Source organism: Podarcis cretensis, assembly GCF_951804945.1.
Source record: "Podarcis cretensis genome assembly, chromosome: 3".
NCBI lineage: Eukaryota > Metazoa > Chordata > Lepidosauria > Squamata > Lacertidae > Podarcis > Podarcis cretensis.
Window position 1 is genome coordinate 40,805,300 of NC_137172.1, and position 25,484 is coordinate 40,830,783.

Below are 25,484 nucleotides of genomic sequence, written 5' to 3' on the forward strand. Positions count from 1 at the left end.
ACAGAAAAGATAACGGAACGAGTTTAAGCCAGCTGTACTCAGCTTCTCTGAAGGAATAACTGAAACATCACGAACCTTCTGCTTGTTTCTTTCACACAGAGAATCTTCCATGACCCTCTTGAATTAATTAGAATAGGAAAGATCTCTACACATCAGATGAACACTTTCTGTACTAAGAAATGCAAACTGACAAGTTTAACCTCCAATTTAATAGTAAAACTGAATTACTGTGTTGCAAAATGATGCATGTTTGAAAAGTGTGTCACCAACATGAAAAGTTTGGAAAGCTCTGCACTATGCCATACTAGTTTTTCCTGCAGCTGCCATGTGGCAGCTTGTCATCTGAATCCACCTTTGAAGTTTGCGTCCCCTCTCAACAGGGCTCTGATTCAGATGTGGAAACACCTGTCAACCTTGGAAAATACCTCGAGTCATTTCTAGCTTTCACAACCCACCCCAGCCAGGTAGGTAAAGGGGAAGGTTTTCCAACCTCTTGTGTATAAAAACAGCCATTTGTGCTCTGTGCCTGTGTATTGAAAATGTTTTAGCAATGGAAGAAAGGCTTTGTTGTCAGCAGCATGGCGCTTAACCTTAAACACTTCGTTCTCAGTGCTGATTTGGTCTGTTTATGTAACTCAGGATAGTAACTATTGCATACTTGTATCCTTTCCTTCTCTGAAACTCTGTCAAGTGATGTGGCATGCTCTTTCCTGCCATCCAGCATTCATGAAAATCCAGCTTGCAGTAGCAAACAGTGGTGTGTGTGTTGAACAAAAGTTTCAGTTGTTTTGGCATGTGTTTGTTGGAAGTAATTGCTGCTTGGTTTCAGCTGAGCTTGGGAGTATTTACCAGTGCCTAAGCTTGAGAGGATCAGTGTGGATCACTATTGGCATTTGAGCATTACAGTTGGAGATTACTAGCTTGATAGACTGATTCCTTGTTTTTCCCCTAGTTCCTACGCTCTTCCACCCAGATCACATGGGGAGCTCTTTTTCGGCATGAAGTCCTGTCACGTGATCCTCTGTTGTTGGCTATGATTCCAAAATACCTGCGAGCATCTATGACTAATCTTGTGAAGGTATGGTGCCATGAGAGTCTTTAATTCTTGAGTGTTCTTAAGACCTTTGGTTTTCCAAGTGTGGAGCGGCAATCTTGAGAAATAGTTGGAAGGCTGTTGGTATGCCAGTGGAGGTCTCTCCCATCATCTCCCTTCACTGGGTATTTTGATTCAGCCAGAAGGCAGAACAATAACAATTGATGCCTCCTTTCAGTTAGTGCAGATTATGTCCCAAAGGGACAACCTATTCAAACCCCCCCCCATTCTTTTTTATTCTGAATGACAGCCCCCTAGAAGTCTTGCTGCTTAAACTTATTCTAGATTAAAAACATAAGTAGATACCATAAGCCCACTTGCATAGTTATATCCTAGTTGAAATTTGTGTGGCTCAACAAGCTGAGTTCTTGAAAATGTTTTGCTGCAACACACATGAGAATTCTGCCAGTGGGAGAGTTCTGTGAAATTACTATTTTTCCACTCAATCTCTTGAATCTGACACCCCTTCTTTTTGCAGGTGGGGTTTCCTTCCAAGACAGACAGCCCCAGTTGTAAATATTCTCACTTCGACTTTGACAGTGATGAAGACTTTAATTGCTTCTTCAACTGTAAGTTACCTTTGTTCTAGTAAAACCCATCTCTTTGAGGATAACTTGGAAGTTTTCCCCTATGCTCTTCAGTTTGAATGGTATTAACAGAATCTCAGAATGGGCCATTTGAGAGCAGAAGGAGGTGCTTCGGTGTGAAAGGTCCCCACATGCCTTCAGTCAAAACAGTTCATGAAAGTATATCAACAATTATTAGCCATGGTAGATAAGTGGGCCCTCTGGGTTCAGAAGCAATATGCCTCTGGATCCTAGTTGCTGGAGCACAATCTATTGCCTTCATGCCCTGATTGTATGCTTCCTTCAAGTGTCTGCATCCCAGATTCCTTGATCTGACTTAATGTTCAATTGTTGAAGTGAGCAAGCAGAAGCAGCTGCCACCTGGACACTGGAGAGCCAATGTGGTGTAGTGGTTAAGAGCGGTAGACTCGTAATCTGGGGAACCGGGTTCGCGTCTCCGCTCCTGCACATGCAGCTGCTGGGTGACCTTGGGCCAGTCACACTTCTTTGAAGTCTCTCAGCCCCACTCACCTCACAGAGTGTTTGTTGTGGGGGAGGAAGGGAAAGGAGAATGTTAGCCGCTTTGAGACTCCTTCGGGTAGTGATAAAGCGGGATATCAAATCCAAACTCACTCTCTCTCTCTCTCTCTCCCTCGTGGTGATTACTGCTGCCTTTTACATGACTGGATTATTTGAGCTGTAGCAGTAGGTGCCTCTAATTTAAAAGCATTTTGAAACCAAGCCTTTCACATGTTACTTCCTTGGCAGCTTTCCGTGCACAACAGGGAGAGGTGATAAGGATGGCATGTCGCTTGGACCCTCGAACTGGCTTCCAGATGGCTGGAGAATGGCTGAAATATCAGCTGTCCACTCCAGTTGATATTGGACCCGTTAACTGTAAGTTTCCTTAATGGGAGGGGAAGTAGGCTTGGTCTCCAGCAGTGGTGGACATTTTGCTTTACCTTTTCCTCACCCAAACAGTTCCTCATTATTTTTTCCAGCCTAGGCCTTCCAGCTGGAGGGCAAGGGGTTAGTACCTGATATTGGTTGAAACGCAAACCCTACTCTTAAATTTGTAAGCTCATTTTTTAGTAAAAACAGCTTGTAAACAGGCTACCAAACAACTGGATGGGGGGGGGGTTCATAGGGCTAGACTTTTGAGAACTTTTTACACTGGTGTAGGAAAGTAAATTCTTGTCCAAAGAGAGAGGCCTACACTGCTACAAATCTGGAAGTGTTCTAATGCTTTCCTTTTTCTTCCTCTTATAGCTAAAACTGGTGAAGGCCTCTGCTCCATCTTTTCAGTTTCTTTTGTGCAATGGGATGCTATGACCTTTTTCTTGGAGAGTGTTGTTAGCCCGATGTTCCGGTTCATGGAAAAGGACGTATGTAGTCTTGATGTTTCATTTTTTCCCTGCCTCGGTTGGCTTGCTGTGACAAGAGTGTTTCTTGAAGAGCATGGAGTGGGGATGCTAACTTGACCACATTATATTACATTTACAGTAGCACATATTATTTGGAAAATACTAGCTTAAGGAAGTCTTTCAAGCTCTGCTATTTTTATGAAGAGCAAAAGAGCCAATGTGATGTAGTGGTTAGAACAGTGGTTCTCAAACTTTTTCCTCTGGGCCACACTTTCAGAATAAAAAATTGCTGGCACCACATCAACTCTTTTATTAATAAGAAATATATTGGAAAAGAAAAAGAAGCAACTCCTAACAGCACTTGATTTATAACATAGAGCACAACTACTTTATAACATAATCATGAGACATCCAGAAAGTATACGACAATGCAGCTACATAAGAACTTTAAATGTTTCTTTGATTGCCCTTGAATCTTTCCGCCACACTTGCCATCATCTCCTGCCACACCAGTATGACTTGCCACACCCTTGGGTTAGAATGTCAGACTGTCTCAGATTGATCTACTTCACAGGATTGTTGCAAGGATAAAATACAGTGGTACCTTGGTTCTCGAATGGCTTAGTTGTCGAACAAATTGGCTCCCTGCAAATCCGGAAGTAAGTGTTCCTGTTTGCGAACATTTTTCGGAAGCCGAATGTCCAATGCTGCTTCCGCTTGAGTGCAGGAAGCTCCTGCAGCCAATTGGAAGCCACACCTTGGTTTTCAAACTTTTCGGAAGTCAAATGGACTCCAGGAACAGATTAAGTTCAAGAACCAAGGTACCACTGTATGTGGAAAGTGGGGAGAACCATGTATGCCACCTTGAGGTCTTTGGAGGAAAGGTAGAATGTAAATGTAATAAATGTATAATTATGTGGTTACTATTTTCCTGACATTTATTTTGCCATACTTAAAGGCTTCCAGCAGTAGAACTTGAACAATAAAACTAAGACTTAATTCACACAATGCTTTTGCAGCGTGGTTGCCGCTACAAAACTTCTCCCCCGTGCCTATGTTTTGGTTCCTCCGGCTCTGAAATTGGATGGAAGTTCTGCCTCAGATTAATATTTCCATTCCCGCATCTCCTTCTGTTGGAGCTGCTTTTGTGGGATCAAATGTTGCAGAATATTCATACATTATCAATATAGTGTGTGAATTGAACTTGGTGATGGGCAGTTCTGCAGCCAATTTAAAAACGAGCAGGAACACGTGTCACTAATTTCAAATGCAGTCATCACAATGTTGATGTTTTGTGATTGTGACTTCTGTCTGACCGGGTAAAGTCATTCTTCTCAAAATGTGTCTTTGCTATTCTGGAAAGTGCTCAGATGGGGGTAAATACTGCATTAGAACTTGCATAGATCACAAATAGTGAATCCATAATACTCGCTCTCTGCTGTGATGGTAAAAGTTGAACAAGAGACTATAAACGATTCAGTATGCCAGTAGCTGTGCTGATACTGCTAAATGCTTTTGACTTTGTGCAAGTTTGTCACCAAAAGCTCTACAGAAAAGGAAATGATAAGTTCCCTGCTTATAATGAGCCTAGACAACCACTGTTTCGAACTTCTATCACATCATTGGCTAGTCATTTTTAATTCCCACTCATGGCTTGACGTACCTTTGTGTTAATTTGTTATGCTTTCTGTTGAATAATACTTTTCATATAAACTTGTTAATAGGCTAATGTGGCATTTTTGCAAGTATTATGTTTGCCACATTTCAGCTAAAGATACAGGCAGCCTGCCTTGGATTTGCCTGAGAAAGAAATAGTGACATTCTACAAAGCCAGAGTGCATTGAACATTGTTGAATTCTTCTCTTCTCCTAGGAGATCCCAGTATCCGATGGCATAGAACTGCTACAACTTGTCCTCAGCTATGAAACAAAGGATCCCCTCATCCTGTCCTGTGTCCTTTCTAACGTTTCGGCACTCTTTCCATTTGTCACTTACAGGCCAGAATACCTGCCAGATGTTCTTTCAAAGGCAAGCCCTGTTTTTTATCCTGTTAATATGATGAGGCTTTTAAAAGTGATACCGTGTAGATCCGTGCCTGTAAACGTTTCATAGGATAGATCTAGGGAGGCTAAACATTTTTCTCTGATCATTCTAGAGAACAGATGCCCTGGGAGGGACAATTTTTGTTGTTGGGGTGACCCATATCCAGCATGCCAAGTTTTTCTGGTGGACTAAAGAACACCCCCCCCCCAAATAATGTGGCTGAATTTTAAAGTTTGTGCATGTGTGTATCAGATATACGTATGTATGTGTATGTATACATATATATGTGTGTGTATTTACATCTATTTATATGTATATGTACATTGCAGAGACATGCTTAGAAAATATATGGTTGTTTCTTTTAAATACTAGAAGTTCAAGGGGATATTGTGTTGCTTCTAGTAGCTGGTGAGGTTTGGTACTTGATTCTGTACTACTGCTAGTCTGCCTTCATGCTTACAGGTGACCCCTCAGTTTTCAAAATGGAGAACACTGAAGAACTGTGATACACTTAATTCCCTGGGTAAAATATGTTTAAGATCTGAACACAGTGCTGGTCTTGTCACTATTAAGGGATACCTCCTCCTACCTGATGGAATCCTTGTCTTGTGTTGAAATAGAAAAGAGGAAACTTTTCTCTGATAAAGACATTTTCGTGGACTTGGAACAGCTATTCATAGACTAGTGACTGGTATGCAGCACATTCAGAAGCATGAACCATTGATATGTGGCTTTTGTTCTTGTTCCCATAGCTCTTTGCCTCTGTTACCTTTGAAGTTGTAGAAGAAAGTAAGGTAAGATAATTTTGGCCATACTGTACAATGTATAGGTGCATGGATTAAACTTCCACATAGCAAAGTAGCATGCTTATATGCAATAATGGCACTATAGACTAAAATTCTATATATAAATTATTGGATACCAGTTCTTTCACGGGACCTTTGGGGGAAGTACATTTCAGTACTGACCACACATGTCTTTCACTAGTTCTCTATGGAGGCAGTTGACATGGATGTGATTGATAAGCAACTGCATCCATGCCACATAAGCAATGCTTATATGAAGCATTTAAACAGTGTTGGGGGGGATGGAGAATCATAACAAAAGGTTGTGTATTCCACAATTCTGAGCAAGTGTTACAGAATCTTACATTAGGTATAGAATTTGGTTTCCTTAGAATATCAGCTTTCACTTTTTTTAAAAAAAAAAAGCAAGTCTTCGTCCCATATGACTGTAAAGGTAGGTTTGAAAATGGGTCAGCAAAGCCAAATAAAATACCAGCAGCAGAATGGTGACTGAGCAACATTTCCAGTTACCTGGGGGTGGGGAAAGGTGCGATTTCAGTTCTGTGCAACTCTTTATTCCTCCTTGTAACTAGCCAAAGCGGAAGATATTGTGCAGATGTTCCTGCATACCTCTCCCACACCTTGGGATTTATGGTCATCAGAGGCTTGCTGTTGAGGGTTCAATCAGCATTAGAAAGTCAGGTGGTCTTGCAGTGGGGAGCCTGTGCCTTTAGCCTGCCCAGGGTGGCTTGTTGTGTTGAATTTTGACTGTCCTTTCGACAGGTGCTGAAGACGGTCCTGTTTTAAGAGGGCTTTTGACCTGGGGTGGTAATATTTTGTTTAATACCTACAAAAATGCTACTGATCATGCTGTATTGTATGGGGTTGGGCTAGGTGACCCCTGCGGTCCCTTCCAACTCTGTGATTCTAAGTATGACCAACAGCTGATTCTGTTAAAATGTGCAGAGCCAAATGCAACCCTCAAGCTTTATTGACTGATTCTCCTAGGCCCCAAGGACCCGTGCAGTGAAGAATGTGAGAAGGCATGCCTGTTCCTCAATAATCAAGATGTGCCGGGATTATCCTCAGCTTGTCCTGGTACTTTACTGAATTTTCTATATGTCATAGAGCTACATGGTGTGTGTTGTGGGCTGGAGCGGTCTCTCTCTCTCTCTCTCTCTCTCTCTGTGTGTGTGTATGCTTTTGTTATTCCCCTTGTGGTTTAAAACTCCTCTGTTTGTTCTATGTGTGGCTGTTAGTGTTTGGTGGCAGTGACATTGATCATTGTCATCCACCTTTCATGGACGCTTGAGGTCTTGTCTATCTGTCAGTCAGTCAATCTTGATTGTTTCAACCACAAGGGCCTTCTCAGCAGTGGCGTCCTCCCTGTGGAATGCCCTCCCATCCAATCTCAAGGAGATAAAGAACTACAGACCTTTAGAAGACATCTGAAGGCATCCCTGTATCAGTCAGTCAATCTTGATTGTTTCAACCACAAGGGCCTTCTCAGCAGTGGCGTCCTCCCTGTGGAATGCCCTCCCATCCAATCTCAAGGAGATAAAGAACTACAGACCTTTAGAAGACATCTGAAGGCATCCCTGTATCGGAAAGTTTTTTATATTTGACGTTTTACTGTGTTTTTATGAATGCTGGAAGGTGCCTAGAGTGGCTGGGGGAACCCAGCAAGATTGGCAGAGTATAAATTCATATTATTATTAGTCACAGAAGAGAGAAGTCCTTGTGGTAGAGGCTGGAAAACATAGGGGTGGAGTATATATAAGATTCAGCATATGGATACAAGAGCTAAGAACCTAAAGCAGCAACTGAATACAGCTTCACGCATAGTGAGGTGAAAAATACTGGGTGGTTTCCATAGCAAATGTGTAAACATCCCATTCACAATTGTACACGTATTTTTAGGCACTAGTGCATATGCATCTGGGAAACCTAATTGTTTTTCGCTGTTCACTGTTAGGTTCAGGAAATGCTGTGGTTTCTGCAGATGCCATAACCAACAGGGCACAGCTCAAATGAGACAACTCCTAGGGGTCAAGATCCCTTCCCCCCATAAAATATTAGGGGGGTCAGCTCCCCCCAAATTGATGGGCATTGCCATTCAAATAGTGTGTGCCCCTTCCCCAATATTATTTTATTCAAGTTGGCATCCCAGGCACAGCTAATCCATTTTTTGGTTTTTTTAAAATAATATTTATTAAAAATTTTAAGGGTTACAAAAAGTAAAAGTAATAACACCATATTAAACAAAAACAAAACAACACATCACAATAAGAAAAGAGAAAAAGAAAAAAAAACACAAAAACAAAAAACACAACTAATCTTCCCGACTTATCTTTCATTTGCTTGTTTCCTTGACCTCCTCATACCTCCCTTTTTTGTATTCTAATTCGATTAATTATTTCGGCAAATCCTTTCCATCTTTTCCAATCTTTGTTCTGTATTTTATCTCAATATAATGTAACTTTACTTTCCCTCCTTTCATCAATTTTTTTAACCTTATTTTAACATTAATACTAAAATACTTATATATGCTTAACTCCTTATAACATTTCTGCTAAATTCATAAAATATCAATCCACCATTTTTCTATCACTCATTAATTTTGCAATATTTCTATATATAAACTTTAAATTTTCCAATCTTCTTCCATCAACTCCTCTCCCTGGTTTCGGATTCTGCCAGTCCTTTCCGTCAATTCCATATAGTCCATCAACCTGGAGATCTTATGTCCGAGGCTCTTAACTCTTTTCCAAGTCCCTTCTGCAGATCTTCTTCATATTCTTTAATGCTAGAAAGCAAATCTCGAGAGAACTCCATCCTAACATTACTTTTATTCCTTCTGGACAGTTCAGCCAAATTTCCATAGTTGAAGCTAGAGTCTATACAGTGTTTCAGGACGTATTTCAAGATTCCTCCAAATCGAAAGGCCCCCAAAACTTCAATCTCCTTCAAATCCAAGTCTATGTCCCAAAAGTCAATTAATCCCTGGATAGAGAGATCTTTCCAACTTTCCTTCTTCAGTCCAAGCCGGGATCCAATCCTCAAAATCTGGCTTTTTCTAGATTCAATCATAAAAGGCCTCAATCTATAGTCCTCAATTTGCTTCTGTAGAACTAAGGATCCCACTTGTATTATTTTAGGTTCAAAAACAACGACTTTCTCCTTTTCCTCGACCATTTGTTCTGCCAAGGCAGGTTCCTGTGCCAGGTCCTGAATTATTTCTGTGTTGGTACTCGCTTTTTGTCTCATATTGGTCACTTTCTGTTCCAAATTATCAGTTTTAAAAGTCATGGCATCCATCTTTTTATGAATCTCTTCCAGCAAATAGTTTGTCTTACATAATGCAGTCAAAATAACTTCTCCTATCAACATTTTGAATAGTCCAAGGTCAATCTCTGGTTCTCAGAATCCTTATCTTGCAGCTGGAGATCTCCCAGTTACACTCCTATAACAATTTCAAAGGCTCCCTCTAGAGGGAAACAGTCTCCACTTGTATCATCAGTTCTTTCAAGCACAACTCAGGCATTAAACATAGTTTCGATTTTCAGTTACTTTTTCCTCCATTTTAAATGCAGAAGAGGACAATGGAAACAGTATCTTGCTCTTATTTTAGCTAGCTGTCAAATCCGTTCTGTCAATAAACTTTCCCCAAGCATCATCTGGCAGCCCTTTCCCAGGTTCAGAGCTGTGGTAATTTGATCTTCCCCTCACTCCTGCAGGCTTACTAAGTTCAAAAAAAATTTCCCCTCTTCACCTGCTTCCAAGGGGGGGGGTTTGTATTTTTAACCAATGGAGATTTAATCCTTTATCAAAAGCTTTCAAAGACTTTAGCTTGTAATGTCTTTGCTTCAGTCTATTTACAAAAGCGGAAGGCGGACTTCCTGTTTATGACCTTCCTGCTTTCGGCGCCAAATTAAGGTACTTAAAGGTCCAATTTTCCGTTCTACTCACGGGTAGTTGTTTAAAATCCAATTGTTCACAGGAAAAAAGTCAGCGCTCTCCAGCAACAGCAATGCGGCTTCACTCCGTGAAAGAAGCAGTCGATTCAGAGCACCGCGCCGCTCACCCCACGTCGCTCCGGATCCCCAAAACAGGGTTTCCCTGCGAGTAGGGGAGGCGCAAAAGGTGCCAGCCGAATTCAGGTTCACAGGCTTCTTCCGCCTGTGATTTCAGTGGGTCTCCGCCTTCGCCGTGGCAGTCAGACCCTATTTTCCACAGAGTAAGTTCCTCCTGATGGGAGGAGCTCAGCCATTGCCGGAGGCGCCAGCCCGGAAGTCTCTCCATTTTTTGTTCTGGAATAAGGTTCCATGTGATTAGGAAGTATCCTGGCAATACAATGAGTTACTATTACATTATTGAATTGTATTAATTGTTTTGATCAATTCATTACTGTTGTTTGCTTTATTTGCTTTATTTATAGCCATTGCGTTTGATATTATAGTGATTGCAATGTTGGTTTTCTTTTTAAAGCTACTGTGATTATTGCGAGCAACTTTGAGCTGAGCATTTGTTGCTGGGAAAGCGGGATACAAATGTTAAATAATGTATGGCGTTGCCTCGAACAAAAGCAGTCTCCCATCAAATATTCTGTGTAGGAATTCTGCATGTATTCAAGAAGTCAAGTTTTGTGTGATTCTGTCAGTTGACTGACCTTTGCTTGAATCTGTTTCTTCTAGCCAAACTTTGACATGCTGTACAACCATGTAAAGCAGCTGCTCTCCAATGAGCTACTCCTGACCCAGATGGAGAAGTGTGCTCTCATGGAAGCCCTAGTCCTCGTCAGCAACCAGTTCAAGGACTACCCGCGGCAGAAGGTTTTCTTGGAAGAACTCATGTCTCCTGTCACAACCTTGTGGCTGTCTGAAGAGATGAGGAGGTGCAAGGACTTCCTCCGTTCTTTCTCTAATGTAGTACGGGGGGGGGGGGATTACAGTGCTAGGCTGTAAGGTTTAATAATATCCTGTACAAGAATCACACCAGCAATCCAGATCATGAGATTCAGCATGCTAATCATTGGCAATATAATCTTACACAGCTCTCAAGCTGAATCTGACTTTTTCCTTTCTCTCTCTTTCTGTTAAGAGTCCTGACGAATCCTGAAGAGTTTGTCCGCTATGTTGGTGCTGATAATAAACTTACAGACCCAGTCATGGAAGATCCCTGTGGCCTAAACCGTTCTAGAGTAAGCAGTTATTAAGCATGAACCTTAGAGAAGGGGGATTTAGCTTTTTTTGGAATATTTCTCCTTAGTGGGTGCAAAATCTTTGCTATTTCATAAAGGACTTTTTGAGCATATGTCATCTCAAAAAAAAGAAAGAAAAGCTGAAACATCTGGCATCTGGACTATTTTGGAGAATGAGAGCTAGGGTGGGTTTATTTCTGCTTCTTTTATCTATATTGTTTTGGCTGGACCTCCTACAAAGGAATTTATAAGTGACATGGCTTAACCAGCAGCTGTTTTTGTTTCTTGTTTTAATCCTGAACTATTAAAAGCAGTCAAATAGCAGTTGGTTTCTGCTGTACAGCTAGATAAAAGTCATAGAATCCTAGAATTGTAGAGTTGGAAGGGACCCTAAGGGTCATCTAGTCCAACCCCCTGCGATGCAGGAATCTCAACAAGAACATACATGACAGATGACCATCCAGCCTCTGCTTAAAAACCTCCAATGAAAGAGAGTCCACAGCGTCCCAGCTCCACTGTTTTAACAGCTGTTACTGTCAGAAACTTCTTCCTTATGTTTAGTCAGAATCTCCTTTCTTGAGACCTTTGGGTATAGGGCGGTATAGAAATAAAACAAACAGATAAATAAATGGAAGCCATTGTCAGAGGTTTCTATACACACAGCCCCACGTGCATCTTCCCATTGTCCATCCAGACAAGCAAAAGGCATTCAGTGACACATATCCAACTAAGCAAAACCACTTAAGGAGGATGCCAACAGGGCCAGTGAGAGCTGTGGTCTGGGGAAGCTCCCGAGGGCCAAGTAGGCAGCTCCGGAGGGCCACATTTCCTTCCCCTCTCCCATGCCCAAAGTTTTCATAGAGGCAGAAAGCAGTCTTACCAAGTTGCTATATTGAGAAGTTCCAAGGAAAGTGACTCCTTCGGCCTCTTGTTGTTCTTTCTGTTTAACCCTTAGAATCTTTCCTTCTTTGTTTGTTTCTCTATAGATAAGCTTTTGTGTGTATACCATTCTGGGCGTTATAAAACGGGCTCGTTGGCCCGCTTCCCTGGAAGAGGCGAAGGCTGGAGGATTTGTGGTTGGGTACATGTCTAATGGCAGTCCAATCTACCGTAATCCCTGCTCTGTTCACGTCCTGAAACTGTTTGACAACTTGCTTGCGCTCATAAGGTGGGTCAGCTCAGCTTGATAACAGTCTCATAGTGAAAATGCTATGTACTCTGAGCAGTGTGTTTCCTCATTGGAGCCAATTGAGCTCTTGCACATTGAAATTTTGTAAGGAAGTAGATAAGGGGAAATAAACCCAGTTCCGCCCTGCACAGTTCATAGAATTGTAGAGTTGGAAGGGACCTCTGAGGGTCATCTAGTCCAATCCCTTGCAGTGCAGGAATCATGTCCACAGCTGTCCCTGGGTGGGCTTGAACCACCAGCCTTCTGGTTAACAGCCCAACACACTTACAATGGTACCTTGGGTTAAGTACTTAAATCGTTCCGGAGCTCCGTTCTTAACCTGAAACTGTTCTTAACCTAAAGCACCACTTTAGCTAACGGGTCCTCCCGCTGCCGCTGCACCACTGCAGCACGATTTTTGTTCTCATCTCATCTTGAAGCAAAGTTCTTAACCCGAGGTACTATATCGGGGTTAGAGGAGTCTGTAACCTGAAGCGTATGTAACCTGAAGCGTATGTAACACGAGGTACCACTGTACTTGTGGGAATTCTTTTTTTTTATTTTTTAAATAATATTTATTCCAATTTTAAAGATTACAAAAAAGACAAACAACCAAGAGAAAAAAAGAAAGAAAGAAAGAAAAAAGACAGATCAAACCTTCCCACAACTCATTTTTCGTTTGCTTGTTTCCTTGACCTCCTCACACACCCCTTTTTTGTATTCTAGTTCAATTAGATATTTCAGCAAATCCTTTCCATCTTTGTTTTTATCCTAATAATTTATCTTAACATACTATAATTTTACACTCTTTTCTTTCACCAATTAACTATCTATTTTTACTTAATCCTTTATATCATTTCTGCTAAGACCACAAAACTTCATTCCAACATCCTTCTAACATTCCTTAATTTTACAATGTTTCTGTAAATAAACTTTAAATTTCTTCCAATCTTCTTCCACCAACTGTACTTGTGGGAATTCTAACAGGAGGAGGTGTCCCCAAATTTCATTGAACATAAAATTAAACACAGCTTGCTGCCTCCACTCGTTGTTGTGCATGGTCTCTTTACTCTTCCTGAAGATAGAAATTGGAGAGGAGAGTGCAAATCAACCTTACTCAGTAAAGTTGTTTATGGTGGTCTGGGGAACATTGTGATGACTTGTTCCCCATTCGCTAAAATGGCAGCACTCGTGAAACCGTAACAAGGAGCAATCCTGACAGTCATGGTATATGTGGGTTATCAACAGCATTTGAGAGCTTTATTAAGTAATACTAATAATAATTTTATTATTTATACCTTACCCATCTGGCTAGGTTGCTCCAGCTACTCTGGGGCAGTTGCCATGAGAAATGATTTCAATCTCCCCCATTTTTGTCTTCTTGAAGATTATATATTTTTCATGGAGGAGAAGGCTACTTGCTATGATGACTATGTGCTGCCCTCAGTATTGGAGGTAACATGCCTCTGAATACCAATTGTTAGGGGAATAACGTTGCACTCATGTCCTGCTTTCACTCAGTTTCCCATATGCTTGTGGCTGGCCATTTTGAGAACAGGATGTTGGCCTAGTTGGATTGTTGGTATGATCCAGCAGGGCCCCTCTTGTGTTTTTATGTTCTTAGAAGCTGTGATGGCTAACAGTATATAAGTGGTGTCAAAAATCCATAGAAACGAAAATGGGTGGCAGTGTGTGTTCTGATTCTCAAACTGGTTATTACTTCCAGTCCCCCCCCCCAAAAAAAAAAAAGATGGAGATCTGTGACAAGGATATTATTTCCCTGGCTTCTTGTGTGCTTTCTCCAAGAAATAGGGTAAATGGGCACTTTTGGACAGGAAATTAGGCTAGGCGAGCCTTTGAACTCATCTATAATGGCAGCACCATATGCTCTTGTGACTAGCAGTGGAGGTGATGTCATCTACTAGAATCAAAATAGAGTTAAACAAGGGATGGGAAGTGAAATCATTAGGGTTTGTATTTTATTGTAAAGCCCACATGGAAGTTCTTTGGCTGGCCAATTAAAAATGTATCTAATAGAGCCTTGACCATGGTAATCTGTATTTCTATCTTTATCCACCCTGGGAATAATTATATAAAAGGGTGGCATATGAATTGTCTAAATAAATATTTTCCTTTTCTTTTCCTTTGACTTGGATGAATTGCCAAGCATTTCATGGCAATGGCACCAGTTAATGCACAATTTTCTGCTTAATGGAGCTTACAGTAGCCAATCCATAACTACATAGTTTTTTGGATGCTATTGTGATAAAAGGCCAAGAGCTTCCACCTTTTTATGTTAACTTAGCTTACACAATTATTTAAATTTTTTTAAAAAGGAAATGGGAGGGGAATCAAATATGAGCTTGAGTAGGCCCTTGCCTGTGCTGTCTTAGACCACATTGCATCACTACTGTGAATTATGACAGCTTGCAGGGTGATGAGAATGTCAAGTAAATGGTTGCACTTGTTCTTCTTTGGGGTTTTTGCATAGTGCCTTGTGCTCAGTGTGTGGCAGGTAAAGCTGTGGATACAGCTCACAGTCTGCACAAAGGTAACAAATGTGTAAAACATTCTCTGCTATGCCCTTGAGAAGATGAACAATTCATTATATACCCTTAGCATGTAAGTAGCGTAAATATATGGAAATCTTTTGTTTAGGGAATCCATGCTTAACAGTTATATTGGCTTCATATCTGCATCTTATTGGATATTTATAGTTTTGCTCTGTTACCTACTAAATGCAGAATACCTCCTTTTACTCCCCTTGATACTTCATTTTCCCTAACCACTTCAGCTTTTATTGTTTTGTTGCAGTTTTAATTTTGTTAGAAGTTTCTGAACCAGACTAATGGTTCCTTTTGTAGAGAGCTCATGAGACCCTTTGTGCTCACCTACCGTCTCCTGGTCCTATGAGATCTTTATGCACAATAGTGAATGAAACAGGTTAGCCTGTATGCAGCTATGGGACTGTTCTGTGATTTAGCATGTAAGGACTTCACTAATCAGCCTGCGGAGGCCATCCTAATACTGTGAATATACAGAATCATAGAGGGAAAGAACAGTCTGGCAGAATGGGAAAGGGATGGGGAGAGTATGTTGGAAAACATTGTAAATAGGCAGCAGTTTGCGGGGTGGATTGGGGACTGCAGAAGGCAATGGGGCAAGCTTCTGCTGAGGGGAAAGGTTTTTCACTGTTTTACTTGGGTTGAAAAAAATGTAATGCTCATGTGGCCTTGGTAAACATTCTCCACATCCAGATTGGCCTTCAAGAGTCCTAGTAATTATTATATTGGATCATTCTGGAGACATTAAAACACACCAGCTAAAATCATGCATTGATGAATGTGTCACGTGTTAAATGGTCTTGCTTTAAACCTAATGTGTGGTAGTACATACATTGGTAAAATCATAAGATAGTAAGATGAACTTTGAGATCTACAGGGCACTAAATGAATAAAACTTGGAATAACTTGGAATAATTTTTCTATCTGTTCACTGTTATTTCCAGATCTTAAATTCTATTCCGCATTAGTTTTTGATAGTAGGTATTTAAGAAATTCTATTTTGGCATATGCAACAGCATTGGCCTAGTTTCAAGATATGCTTCAAAAGACTGACCTCTGAGAGCTAGGGTCAGTCCCGTTATGAGAGTATTCCTCAATAGAGCACTAAGCTGCAGAGGTGAAACTGACTACCAGTGTCCTTGGCACGCCTGGCCTCACCAGCAAGGATCTTCATGATCCCCCTGCTTTATTGCTGAGAGCTTCATCCTTGCACTTTAAGGAAGGCATATGGTATTGTACAGAGGCCAGGCTGTGGCGTTCATACTCTGTTTATGCATGCTCCACAACCATGCCTCTGTGCTTCCTATTCTGATGTTGATCAAATACTTTAGTTTGGGTCTGACCCAAAAGCCACCTTAGCTACAGCAATAAGATTTCAAACCAGGCTTAGCAAACAACATCTTTGTAAGTGTTAACATTCGGCGCTGTGCAAAGGGTTCTGGTTGCCATATTGGAATGTATAAGACCTCTAAGGCAGCATTTCCCCATTCTCTTCACAGTTAGGGTAGCACAAATGATTAAACAATAAAGTCCTCTAGTGTTTGCAGGCTTTTGCCAAAACACGTCATCACTTAGTCTTCATAATACGATGCTTCTCCTCTCTTGCAGCCTCTGTTAGCACCCCTTGAAATGAATGGGCAGTTCACACCTCAGAACTATTGTTCCAGGCTGTCTGCAAGCTCAGGCAAACATCGCTGCATTGGTTGCACTTTGATCACATTCTTGGAAGGTTTTGTCTTCACAAGCATAGAGACTTCCTTTAGAGACTTCTAAAAATGAAAGATGAGACTGGAGGGCAATTGAGAGGCCTGCCCCTGCCACCCAACGTCCTAGTCTTTTGTTACCCCTGTACCCTCACACTTTGGGGGGAAACGCTGCTCTAGAGGGAGATACTGAGTTACCGTTGATCACCTCTAGCAGCAGGTACAGTGGCATTGCAATGTTGGCGGAGACTGTTGGGCCGTTTGGCTGCAGAATTTGTGCTGTGTGCAGTTGCCGAAGCCCTGAGTGGAGGTCTGTGGTCTCAAAGGAGAGAGGTAGGTGAGACAGAGACCCTTCTCCCCACCCCACCCCCACTCAGATGACACATCTAGCAGGTGAGGTACCCTGCGATAGCCTTGATGGCAAGAGAGAAGCCATCTGGGGCTGGACGGAGGCTCCTCCCTGGCAGCGTGGTGTGGACAACGCAGAGCTGTTCTCCTTTTCAGGGGGTCATCTCTCTGCCACACAGCTGCTTATAGCATACGAGCACATCACTTAAGAGCTGTATATTCCTCCAGCGTCAGCTGCCATTGCAGGGACTGTGATCCCTCCTCGGAGAGGCACTCTGTGTCTTTCAGAGGTGGGATGGCCTCTCCTTTGCTGCTCAGCGGGTGCAGAGCAGTTTGCTAGAAGTAGAATTTGCCTGTGGGTTCCAAGGCCTCTCTCCGATTGTGGCCTTTGATGGTGTCATTGCAGCCAGTATTTCAAAGGGCTGAGGTGAGGTGAACAGAGGGTAACTGTTGTGTGGGGCAGCTGGTACCCTCTGTGTGATAAAGCGGAGACTTCTCCATGTCCCCAAGAGAGTATAGTGATTTTATTGGTAAGGAAGGGGGATCCCATGCACAAGTGCATGGTCTCGCCTTCCTCATCGCCAGACACAGGAGCTGTTCGTAAGATGATGTTGGCTTCCTGCTGCCAAGCAGCTGTTAGGTACAACTTGTGACTATGGGACATCCTGCTCTCTTCCAGGACTCATAACAATCTGTATATGCCAGAGATGGTGGCCAGGTTTGGGGAAACCTTTGCAAAGGCCTTAGACCTGCTGGAAGTGGAGAAGAATGCCATCCTAGGTAAGTATCCCCTTCATTGCGCTTCTACAGCTTGTGTGTTAATCTTTACAGCCGCTGTGTTCTCTTCAAGATGCAGAAATTGTTACGTTAGCTGCAGTCAGGGGCATTCTGCTTAAAACAACCATACACTGCATTTCTCTAGCTCGACAAGAGTTTGAAGTAGGCCTAGGCAAATGTAGTTACCCAAGGGTTGAGCTCCTGCCTGCTTGTCTGCTGGCCTGCCATGTGTGTGAGAGAGCAATATTTTTTGTGCAAGATTTTTGCTGCCTTGGTTTTTGCTGGGAACAGGAATAGGCACCATGTCATATAATGACTATGGAAGTAATACTAAACTGATTTAGTGGTGCATGCATGAGCAGGAAGGAGCTGCCCTGATCCTTGGGCTGCCCACACACAAGAGAAAGACCTCAGCAGAATTTTGTTTTACTTCCCATGAAACGTGGTTTGTTGTTCTGTACAAGCCAGAGTCTGGAGTTTAAAACAAATTCATTTCCCTTGTGTCACTCAAGATATGTCCTAAGCCTTTGATTTGCCTAGTTTTTCTAGCAAGATCAAAGAAGTTCCTGGCCCAGGAGAAGGGCTTTTTAATTTCTAGCTGACTTATTTGGCATCTCCTGGCTCAGTTGAGGAGGTTGAATTGGCAGGTACTTTGGCCTAATAACACACAGGTTCACCATTTTCTGGTGGCCCATCACCAAGAGGCTTTCCAGATCTTAACTCTCAACCTCAAGGGTCAGGAACCTCCGGCCCAGGGGCCTAATGTGGCCTTTCGGGCGTTTCTGACCTCCCCACAGCCCACACGCCTCACAAGACTTTTTCCGCCACCCTCCTGCAATGTGACTGGAATGTGTCCCTGAACTGTGGTACTGCCTCTTGCTTGGTCTGGATGGAAAGGAGGGTGGGTATGTGTGTCGAAACCTCTGACTTGCAGGGCTGAAATGTGGCCTACTGTACCAAAGGAAGAGTCACATCCGTTGCTGCTCCCACTTACGCCTCTAGCCCTGCCCCCACCATTGATATGCATCTGCCAGAAGGTTGCCTATGAATGAATGCAGCCTTGGGACTGAAGAAGGTTCCTTACTTCTGTTCTAAATCCACCACATTTTCAGAGGAGGGTTGTACAGAGATGATCTGTACAATTGTGACATGGAGCTGGATTCTAATTCTGCCTCAGGGCCACTTCTTACATAAAGCTTACAATGTGGCTAGCTCTATGTACCTATGTAGCCTGTGCTCATGGCATGCCAGGTAGAGACGACTGCTTTAGATTTGTTTTGCAAAGGATCTTCTAAACCATTTCAGGCACTGATGCATCCTAAGTTATACAATCTCTGAGACAGGTAGAAATGTATATGATTAGAATGTCCAAGTTGCTTTTGAGAAATTGTTAAAACACGCCAGCTTTCTTCTAGTTCAGCTTGAGGTAATGTGACTAGAGTATCACATTTTTTTCTGGCCTTCCTATCAGTTTTTAAAGCTGTAGCAGCAGCGTTGCTCTAGATAGACCCTGCAACCCTGATTATATATCCACATCTGTGTTTGCTGCTTTTGGTGGCTCCCCAAACAGTCTCATTACATGATTTCCTGTAATAATGCTTTTTTCTTCCATTAGCATTTCATTTTCTTGTCAAGATGAACCTATTCACTGATAATATTTCACTCTTTTTAGGCCTTCCTCAGCCCCTGCTGGAAATTTATGACTCTCCTGTCTACAAAACAGTGTTGGAAAGGATGCAGGGCTTTTTTTGTACCCTGTATGACAACTGGTAAGAACTTCAATGATTTAGGAAAATAAACTTGTGGAATGCACAAAAACAGCAGCAGATCAAAAGGCATACAGTGCAGTTTGGTGCCCTTTAACTACTATAATTTCTTGTCTCACGAACTTTTATTGCCTCATTCAATAAAACCATCACCATCCTGGGAGCTGTTGGTGCAACCTCACTCCCACCCCCTTTCCTGGGCCTACTTAAGAAAGACCTGTGTGCCCTTAGGGAAGCCAGAAACAAGGAACCTCAGACAAGAAAATGGGCCATTGACTCCTGAGGTTGGCCAGAGAATATTTTGTACCAATTGTTTGTTCTAATATTATAAATGTGTAATCACCTTGGGTGCCTTGGCCCTTGGGACAAAAGGGCTGGTATCAGTTTATGTCCTGCCTGTAAGCATTGTAGGAATTTCCAACTGATCACTGTTGGAGACAGAATGCTGGACTAGTTGGACTTTGGTCTGACCCCAAAAGGCAATCCTCCTTTTCACAAATGAATAAGCAAACACAAATCTGTATCTTCAGAGCAGAATGTCTTCCAACCTTCATGTTTGTTGTCTAAATTGAATTGTCTTTTGAATTGCAGTTTCCATGTCCTAGGGAATGCTGGCTCATCAATGCAGCAAGATTTCTACACCGTAGAGGGCCTAGCAACTGAGCTACTCAACTCTGCTTTTCTCAACCTAAACAACATCCCTGACTATAGACTCCGCCCCATGCTTCGTATCCTTTATCTGCTGTTTGTTGCTAGGTTCTCCTTCCAAAATCATTTTTGACTTCCTCTCTTTGTCCATGACATGAGTGGTCTTATTTTCAAAATAGCACTAACGATTTCCTGCTCCTTTTGCCATCCTTCTGCACCTGACCACTCCTGGTGCAGATAGTTCACTTCTCAGAAAAATATCTGGAAAAGAGCATCTTCAGAGTATTTGGAGGAGGCATGTCTGCTAGGGTTTCAAAACAATATGGGAAGAAATGGCTCAGAATGGTTCTGGCTCTGTGTCTAAGTTCGAGATTTCCAATAGAGTTCCCAGTAAATGATTTTCATGTCCAAACAACCACAGCAATCATCCTAGTTCTTCATCTTCACTTTCAACCAAAATGGTAGGAAGCCCAGTTTGCAGAACTTGTGACCCTCTTTTCAGAATTCAGCCTTCCAACCATGTATTGTGGCCTGTCATGTGTTTTACTCCCTTGTTTTGCAAGGAATAAAAAGCCTGTATAAATCAGCCTTTTTTCTCTATTCAGATTTATGGAGCATTTTAAGTAGGAGCTGTTTGTGCAGTTGCCTGTACTGATCAGGCTTTGGGATTTCTGGTGGTGGAGTTGGTCTCCTAGTCTGTTTATCATTAAAGGAGAGCTAAAGGAGAGCTTCAGCCGCAGGGCTGGGTGGTTCAGTAGTTTGTAGTGTGGAAATGCTAATGCTTATGCTGGACTTCTTTAACTCGCTCCACACAGGTGTGTTTGTGAAGCCCTTGGTCCTTTCCTGTCCATCTGAACACTATGAATCTCTTATCTGTCCTATACTTGGACCACTCTTCACCTACTTGTATGTGGTAAGAAATAGCATGTTTATGACTTGCATCAATTGCTGCTGTTACTGGCCAGGGCTTCCAGACTTTGTTGTTGTTCGGGGTTCTGAAATGTATTTGTTACATCTGCTACCTGCCCCTTCTCCGGATACCCCGAGTTTCACTTCAGCAATATCGTATGAAGCAGGTAAAACTGGGATATGGTGGCTTGCCCAAATACCTAGGTAACACTATCATTGGGGACACATTTTAACCAGGTTTCCTGCATGCAAGACAACCCTCTAGGGACTACTGCACCCTGGCTCAGGCTCCAGATTTTAGCCCAACAACAAGGTCTAGGAGGCTTCATACTCTGTAGCAAGGTGAAGCTTACTGAACTCTCAAAAGCTGAAGGGGCTAAGAGGTGCAGCTGAGCAAAATGTCTTGCAGGGAAAGGGAAGGCTTTCATGCCCTGCATAGTTTTTTGCCTATTTCTATAAATAGCAGAATCAGAATTGATGAGGTGTTAAATAAGGTGATGAGGTTTGCATAATTTAAATGGATTACCAAATTCAGTTTTTTTTGTCACATAATTTGGGTGCCCTTGACATGGAACACACACAGCCCTGAGTGTATCTCATTGATTGCCTTCATATTATGCTACTGTTCTTTCTTTGTTCCTTTCTGTCAGAGGCTGTCCCAAAAATGGCAGGTGATCAACCAGCGAAGTGTGCTTTGGTAAGTGTGATGGCTTAAAAGAAACGAGGGGGACTGCTACTCAAAAATGCCACTTAATGTCCGCACTACTGCAGTCTCTCTTGAAGGGGGCAACCAAAGCTGTAACATTTTCTAAAACACCTAACACCGACTAAAAGATGTGGGGAAATTAAAAAGTTTTCACCTTGTGCCCAGAGGTCAAAGAATTCAGAATATCTTTTCTAAGGAGAGTGCTCCAAGGTCTGGGTGCCGCAACCAAAAAGATCCTTTCCCATGCTTCCTCTGATTGTGGAAGTGCCTAGAGAAGGGTTCTACCGACAGTGTCTAGTATCAGGCAGCTTCATGGGAGTGCAAACAGTCTTTTAGATTACCTGGGTCCCAAGCAGTTATGGTTAAGACCAGCAGCTTGAATTATGTTCATAAATAGGCCAGAAACAGTGAGAGATGTTCCTCGCGGCTGTATTTTGCACAATTTTAAATAGCCAAGTAACTCATCAAAGGTAGCCCCACATATAATACATTAAAATAGCATAACCTGAGTGTTCTGAGGGCAACAATAACAAATACCAGATTGCTTCTGTCCAGGGTAAATGGACATCTACCTGAGCTGTGTTTTCTGTCACAGATAACCATTTGGGCATCAAAAGTAAAGGCTAGATCTAATTGCACCCCAAGTTATGAACCTGATCCTTTAGGAGAGTGCAACCCTGCCTAGCACAGACTGAACCTCACTGCCCAGGACAGATGAGCTACCCATCAACATTACCTTCATCTTGGTGATGCTAGCATGCTCAGCTTCAGTTGTAGTCTATCTTGCATTTTTAAAATTGATCGTCTTTTCCTTCAGCAGTGACGAAGATGCAGCAGATGACAACCCAGAATCCCAAGAGATGTTAGAGGAGCAGCTAGTTAGGGTGCTTACCCGAGAAGTTGTGGATCTAATTGGTGAGAGAAACTAGTAGGTTGCATGAAAAGCTTGGGCCATCTGTAGTATGTCTCTGAGCAAAATAAATTCCAGTAGTAAGTTTATTCTGGGATTTGTGGGACCACAGTGGCTTGTTGTGACAATTCTTAATCTTGTTTTTCATGCTCCAGAAATGCTTCCATTGTCAAAGCTGTCATTTTTCAGTCTTACGCCGCACATCCAATTTAGGCCTAAATAGGGCCTAGAATACTGGTTTTCAGTCTGTGTTCCTTGGAAGTTTATTAATTCCTTAATTGGGAAAAATGGTAGTGAGAGTCAGGCTGCCCAAAATGTATGGCAACAGAGTTGCGCATGTTGTACAGCACACTATATTTTCACACAGGGTGGCATCAAGGCCAAAACAATTCTGCCAGCACCTTGTGGGATCTGATAGCATGACCTAAAATGTGGCCCAGAATCCTTTGGAATATGTGGCAATTTTGCAATAGAGGGACAGGACTTCCTTAGCAGATAAATGGCCGTAGAAATTGTTCCCTGAGAATAAGGAGTTTGGAAGCCACTGACCTAAATAATTGCCATCCTTTTTGGAATTGGGTCTTATAGCTTCCTTTGCCATTTGGTTTAGGTGTCCAAGACACATAACCAAGCAATAGCTTTTTTCTAGTGACCTCCAAAGTGCTTCATATGTAGGTTTCCAACCATAATAAACCTCTCACCCTGATGGGAGACTTGGAGGAAATACTGTTCCATTTGAAATACATTTTGCTCTGCAAAGGTGGGTTTCACTCCTTTCCTCCTTATTATACATTATCAATATATAGTAATATCTTCCTATAGACATAAAAATGCAAGGCTGTCATCATGCATAGCTCCCATTGGAAATCCCATCCTGGATTTGTGTGAAGTCAGAGTGGGGTATGGTGTTGAAGATGTGAGAGGAGAAAGATGCCAGAGGTTCCCACAGGAGTGGCCAGTGTGAAAGGGAAATTGCACAAAGGATGGGGGAGGACACACGAACACTGGGGCGAAGGTGAAAATGAGTACAAAGTGAGACTGGAGAATGGAAGAGAGGTGGTTTTAGAAATGGGGTGGGGAAGGTGAAAAGTGAACTTAGTTGTTGCTTCAGGTGAGAAGGGGAAGCCCTAGGAGGTTAATGTGGAGGAATGGGAGGGGGATTGGCTAACAGAGTAAGGAGGGCATGGCCTTCAGTGCATTGATATACATTATATACATATAAAGGCATTGCTAAGGAAGAATTAAGTTGGGTAGTCCTGAGGGGGGGGGGTTGTAATGTCTTGTAAAGTTTTTTTTCCTGTGAATATCTCACATTTCCCCCCCCCCCCCCCCGGTGTATTTGCAGCTGTTTGCTGTGTCGCAAAGAAGGGTGCTGAACAGAACAGTGCTGTTGCTGCAGATGGAGATGGTGCGTAAACGGATTGTCCTTTCTGTTCCACATCTATTCTGGATCAGATTAATCTGGATCAGATTAATCAGAAGTCTATTCTGGATCAGATTAATCATTAAGCTAACAAATCAATGGGCTCTCAGTTTCCCACCTCAGCCATGAAGCTGAGGTTCCATGAAGAATGCATTCACATCGCCTTTTTTCCCCCGTAGATGAGGAGATGATGTCTACAGAGGTGACTCCACCATCTAATTCTGAGCTCACTGAATTGGGCAAGTGTTTGATGAAGCAAGAGGTAAGGAAGCTGAGCTTCCATTCCTTCCCCATGTTGTGTGCACATTTTGAAAGAGACTTTCCTTTAGTAGACCCTTCTAAGCCTAAAACAGAGCTCTGAACTTTTATTGGAGAAACCCTTGGCCTTAGAAATTCAGTAACAGTTGTGAGCTTCAGTCAGCCAAATGCGCCCTCCACATATCAAGGTTCCTGGGCAAATCTGAGTCCGAGATGGCTGATTGTCCTGGACGAACTGGAAGGGCATCAGGGAGCTTTCATGGCTGATATGATCATAAATCCTTTTTCAGCCTTTTTTACTTTGGCCTCCTTCAATATCACAGCACATTGTACAATACTTAGACTCAAGAGCCTTTGTTCTCAGGAACCAAGAACAAATCTCACAGGCTGCCACGTGTCTGTCTTTTCTCTCTCCAGAATGTCTGCAGTGCGCTGCTGGTTACAGCCTTCACATCCCTTTCATGGAAGGATACATTGTCCTGCCAAAGAACTACCACAAATCTGTGCTGGCCGCTGCTTAAAGAGGTGCTTCCATTACAGGGGCTAGTAGGGTGGAGTGTGGTGAAGATGAATATGGCCAAGAGTTAGTGATTCCTTTTGGGCACGGTGTGCATAGTAAGAGTGAATCGTAGAAATCGCCTTTTCTGGGAAGATGGGTAGAATCTGGGTTATCTTGCTACATGTTCATCTGTCTTCTGTAGGCGCTTACAAAGAACATGATGATTCCTGAAGCAGTGACCTGGTTTTTCAGAAGTGTACTGACAGGTTTACAAATACATGGGCAACACGACGGGTGTATGGCAGCTCTCGTTCACTTGGCCTTCCAGATCTATGAAGCTTTGGTAAGGAAATGCAGGGGAAAGAAATTCTCTTTCTCTCTCTGTCTGCTGCCATCTTTGAGGATTAGTGGTGATGCAAGCCCACTGAACCAACCCCTATGACCTGATTTGGATGTGGGAGGGAGGCGCTTAATTTCCCAGGGCTTATGTGTTGGTTTTGTTCTGGTAACGATCCTTGTTCACTATCTTCTTTGCTACTTGAAGCGTCCACGGTATGCTGAGCTGAAAGCAGTGATGGAACAGATTCCAGAAATTCAGAAAGACTCCCTGGAACAGTTTGATTCCAAGCTACTCAACGTAACGCTACAGAAAGTAACAGACAAGCGCCGGAAGGACCATTTTAAACGCCTGATCGCAGGCTGCATAGGGGTAGGTTGTGGCATCAAGCAGCACAGAAACAGCTCTCTTTCCTAC

The 25,484-nt window shown here is 42.5% G+C and overlaps 1 protein-coding gene across 2 annotated transcripts in view; it reads left to right on the plus strand.

Moving 5' to 3' along the window:
- Nucleotides 1-25,484, plus strand: part of XPO5 (exportin 5) — a 39,977-nt gene that overhangs the window by 10,804 nt on the left and 3,689 nt on the right. Inside the window, exons 10-31 of one of the 2 annotated variants that reach the window (XM_079969172.1) lie at nt 381-464; nt 953-1,078; nt 1,572-1,662; nt 2,428-2,556; nt 2,929-3,044; nt 4,896-5,051; nt 5,819-5,860; nt 6,860-6,949; nt 10,546-10,745; nt 10,952-11,051; nt 12,038-12,219; nt 17,514-17,614; nt 19,284-19,380; nt 19,969-20,105; nt 20,841-20,938; nt 21,585-21,631; nt 22,461-22,555; nt 23,896-23,958; nt 24,153-24,235; nt 24,649-24,756; nt 24,933-25,073; nt 25,275-25,439. In XM_079969172.1, coding sequence (XP_079825298.1) covers nt 381-464; nt 953-1,078; nt 1,572-1,662; nt 2,428-2,556; nt 2,929-3,044; nt 4,896-5,051; nt 5,819-5,860; nt 6,860-6,949; nt 10,546-10,745; nt 10,952-11,051; nt 12,038-12,219; nt 17,514-17,614; nt 19,284-19,380; nt 19,969-20,105; nt 20,841-20,938; nt 21,585-21,631; nt 22,461-22,555; nt 23,896-23,958; nt 24,153-24,235; nt 24,649-24,756; nt 24,933-25,073; nt 25,275-25,439 — 2,451 coding nt within the window. Of the gene's footprint in view, nt 1-380; nt 465-952; nt 1,079-1,571; nt 1,663-2,427; nt 2,557-2,928; nt 3,045-4,895; nt 5,052-5,818; nt 5,861-6,859; nt 6,950-10,545; nt 10,746-10,951; nt 11,052-12,037; nt 12,220-17,513; nt 17,615-19,283; nt 19,381-19,968; nt 20,106-20,840; nt 20,939-21,584; nt 21,632-22,457; nt 22,556-23,895; nt 23,959-24,152; nt 24,236-24,648; nt 24,757-24,932; nt 25,074-25,274; nt 25,440-25,484 lie in introns of both variants that reach the window. The other variant, XM_079969171.1, reaches the window with a different exon arrangement.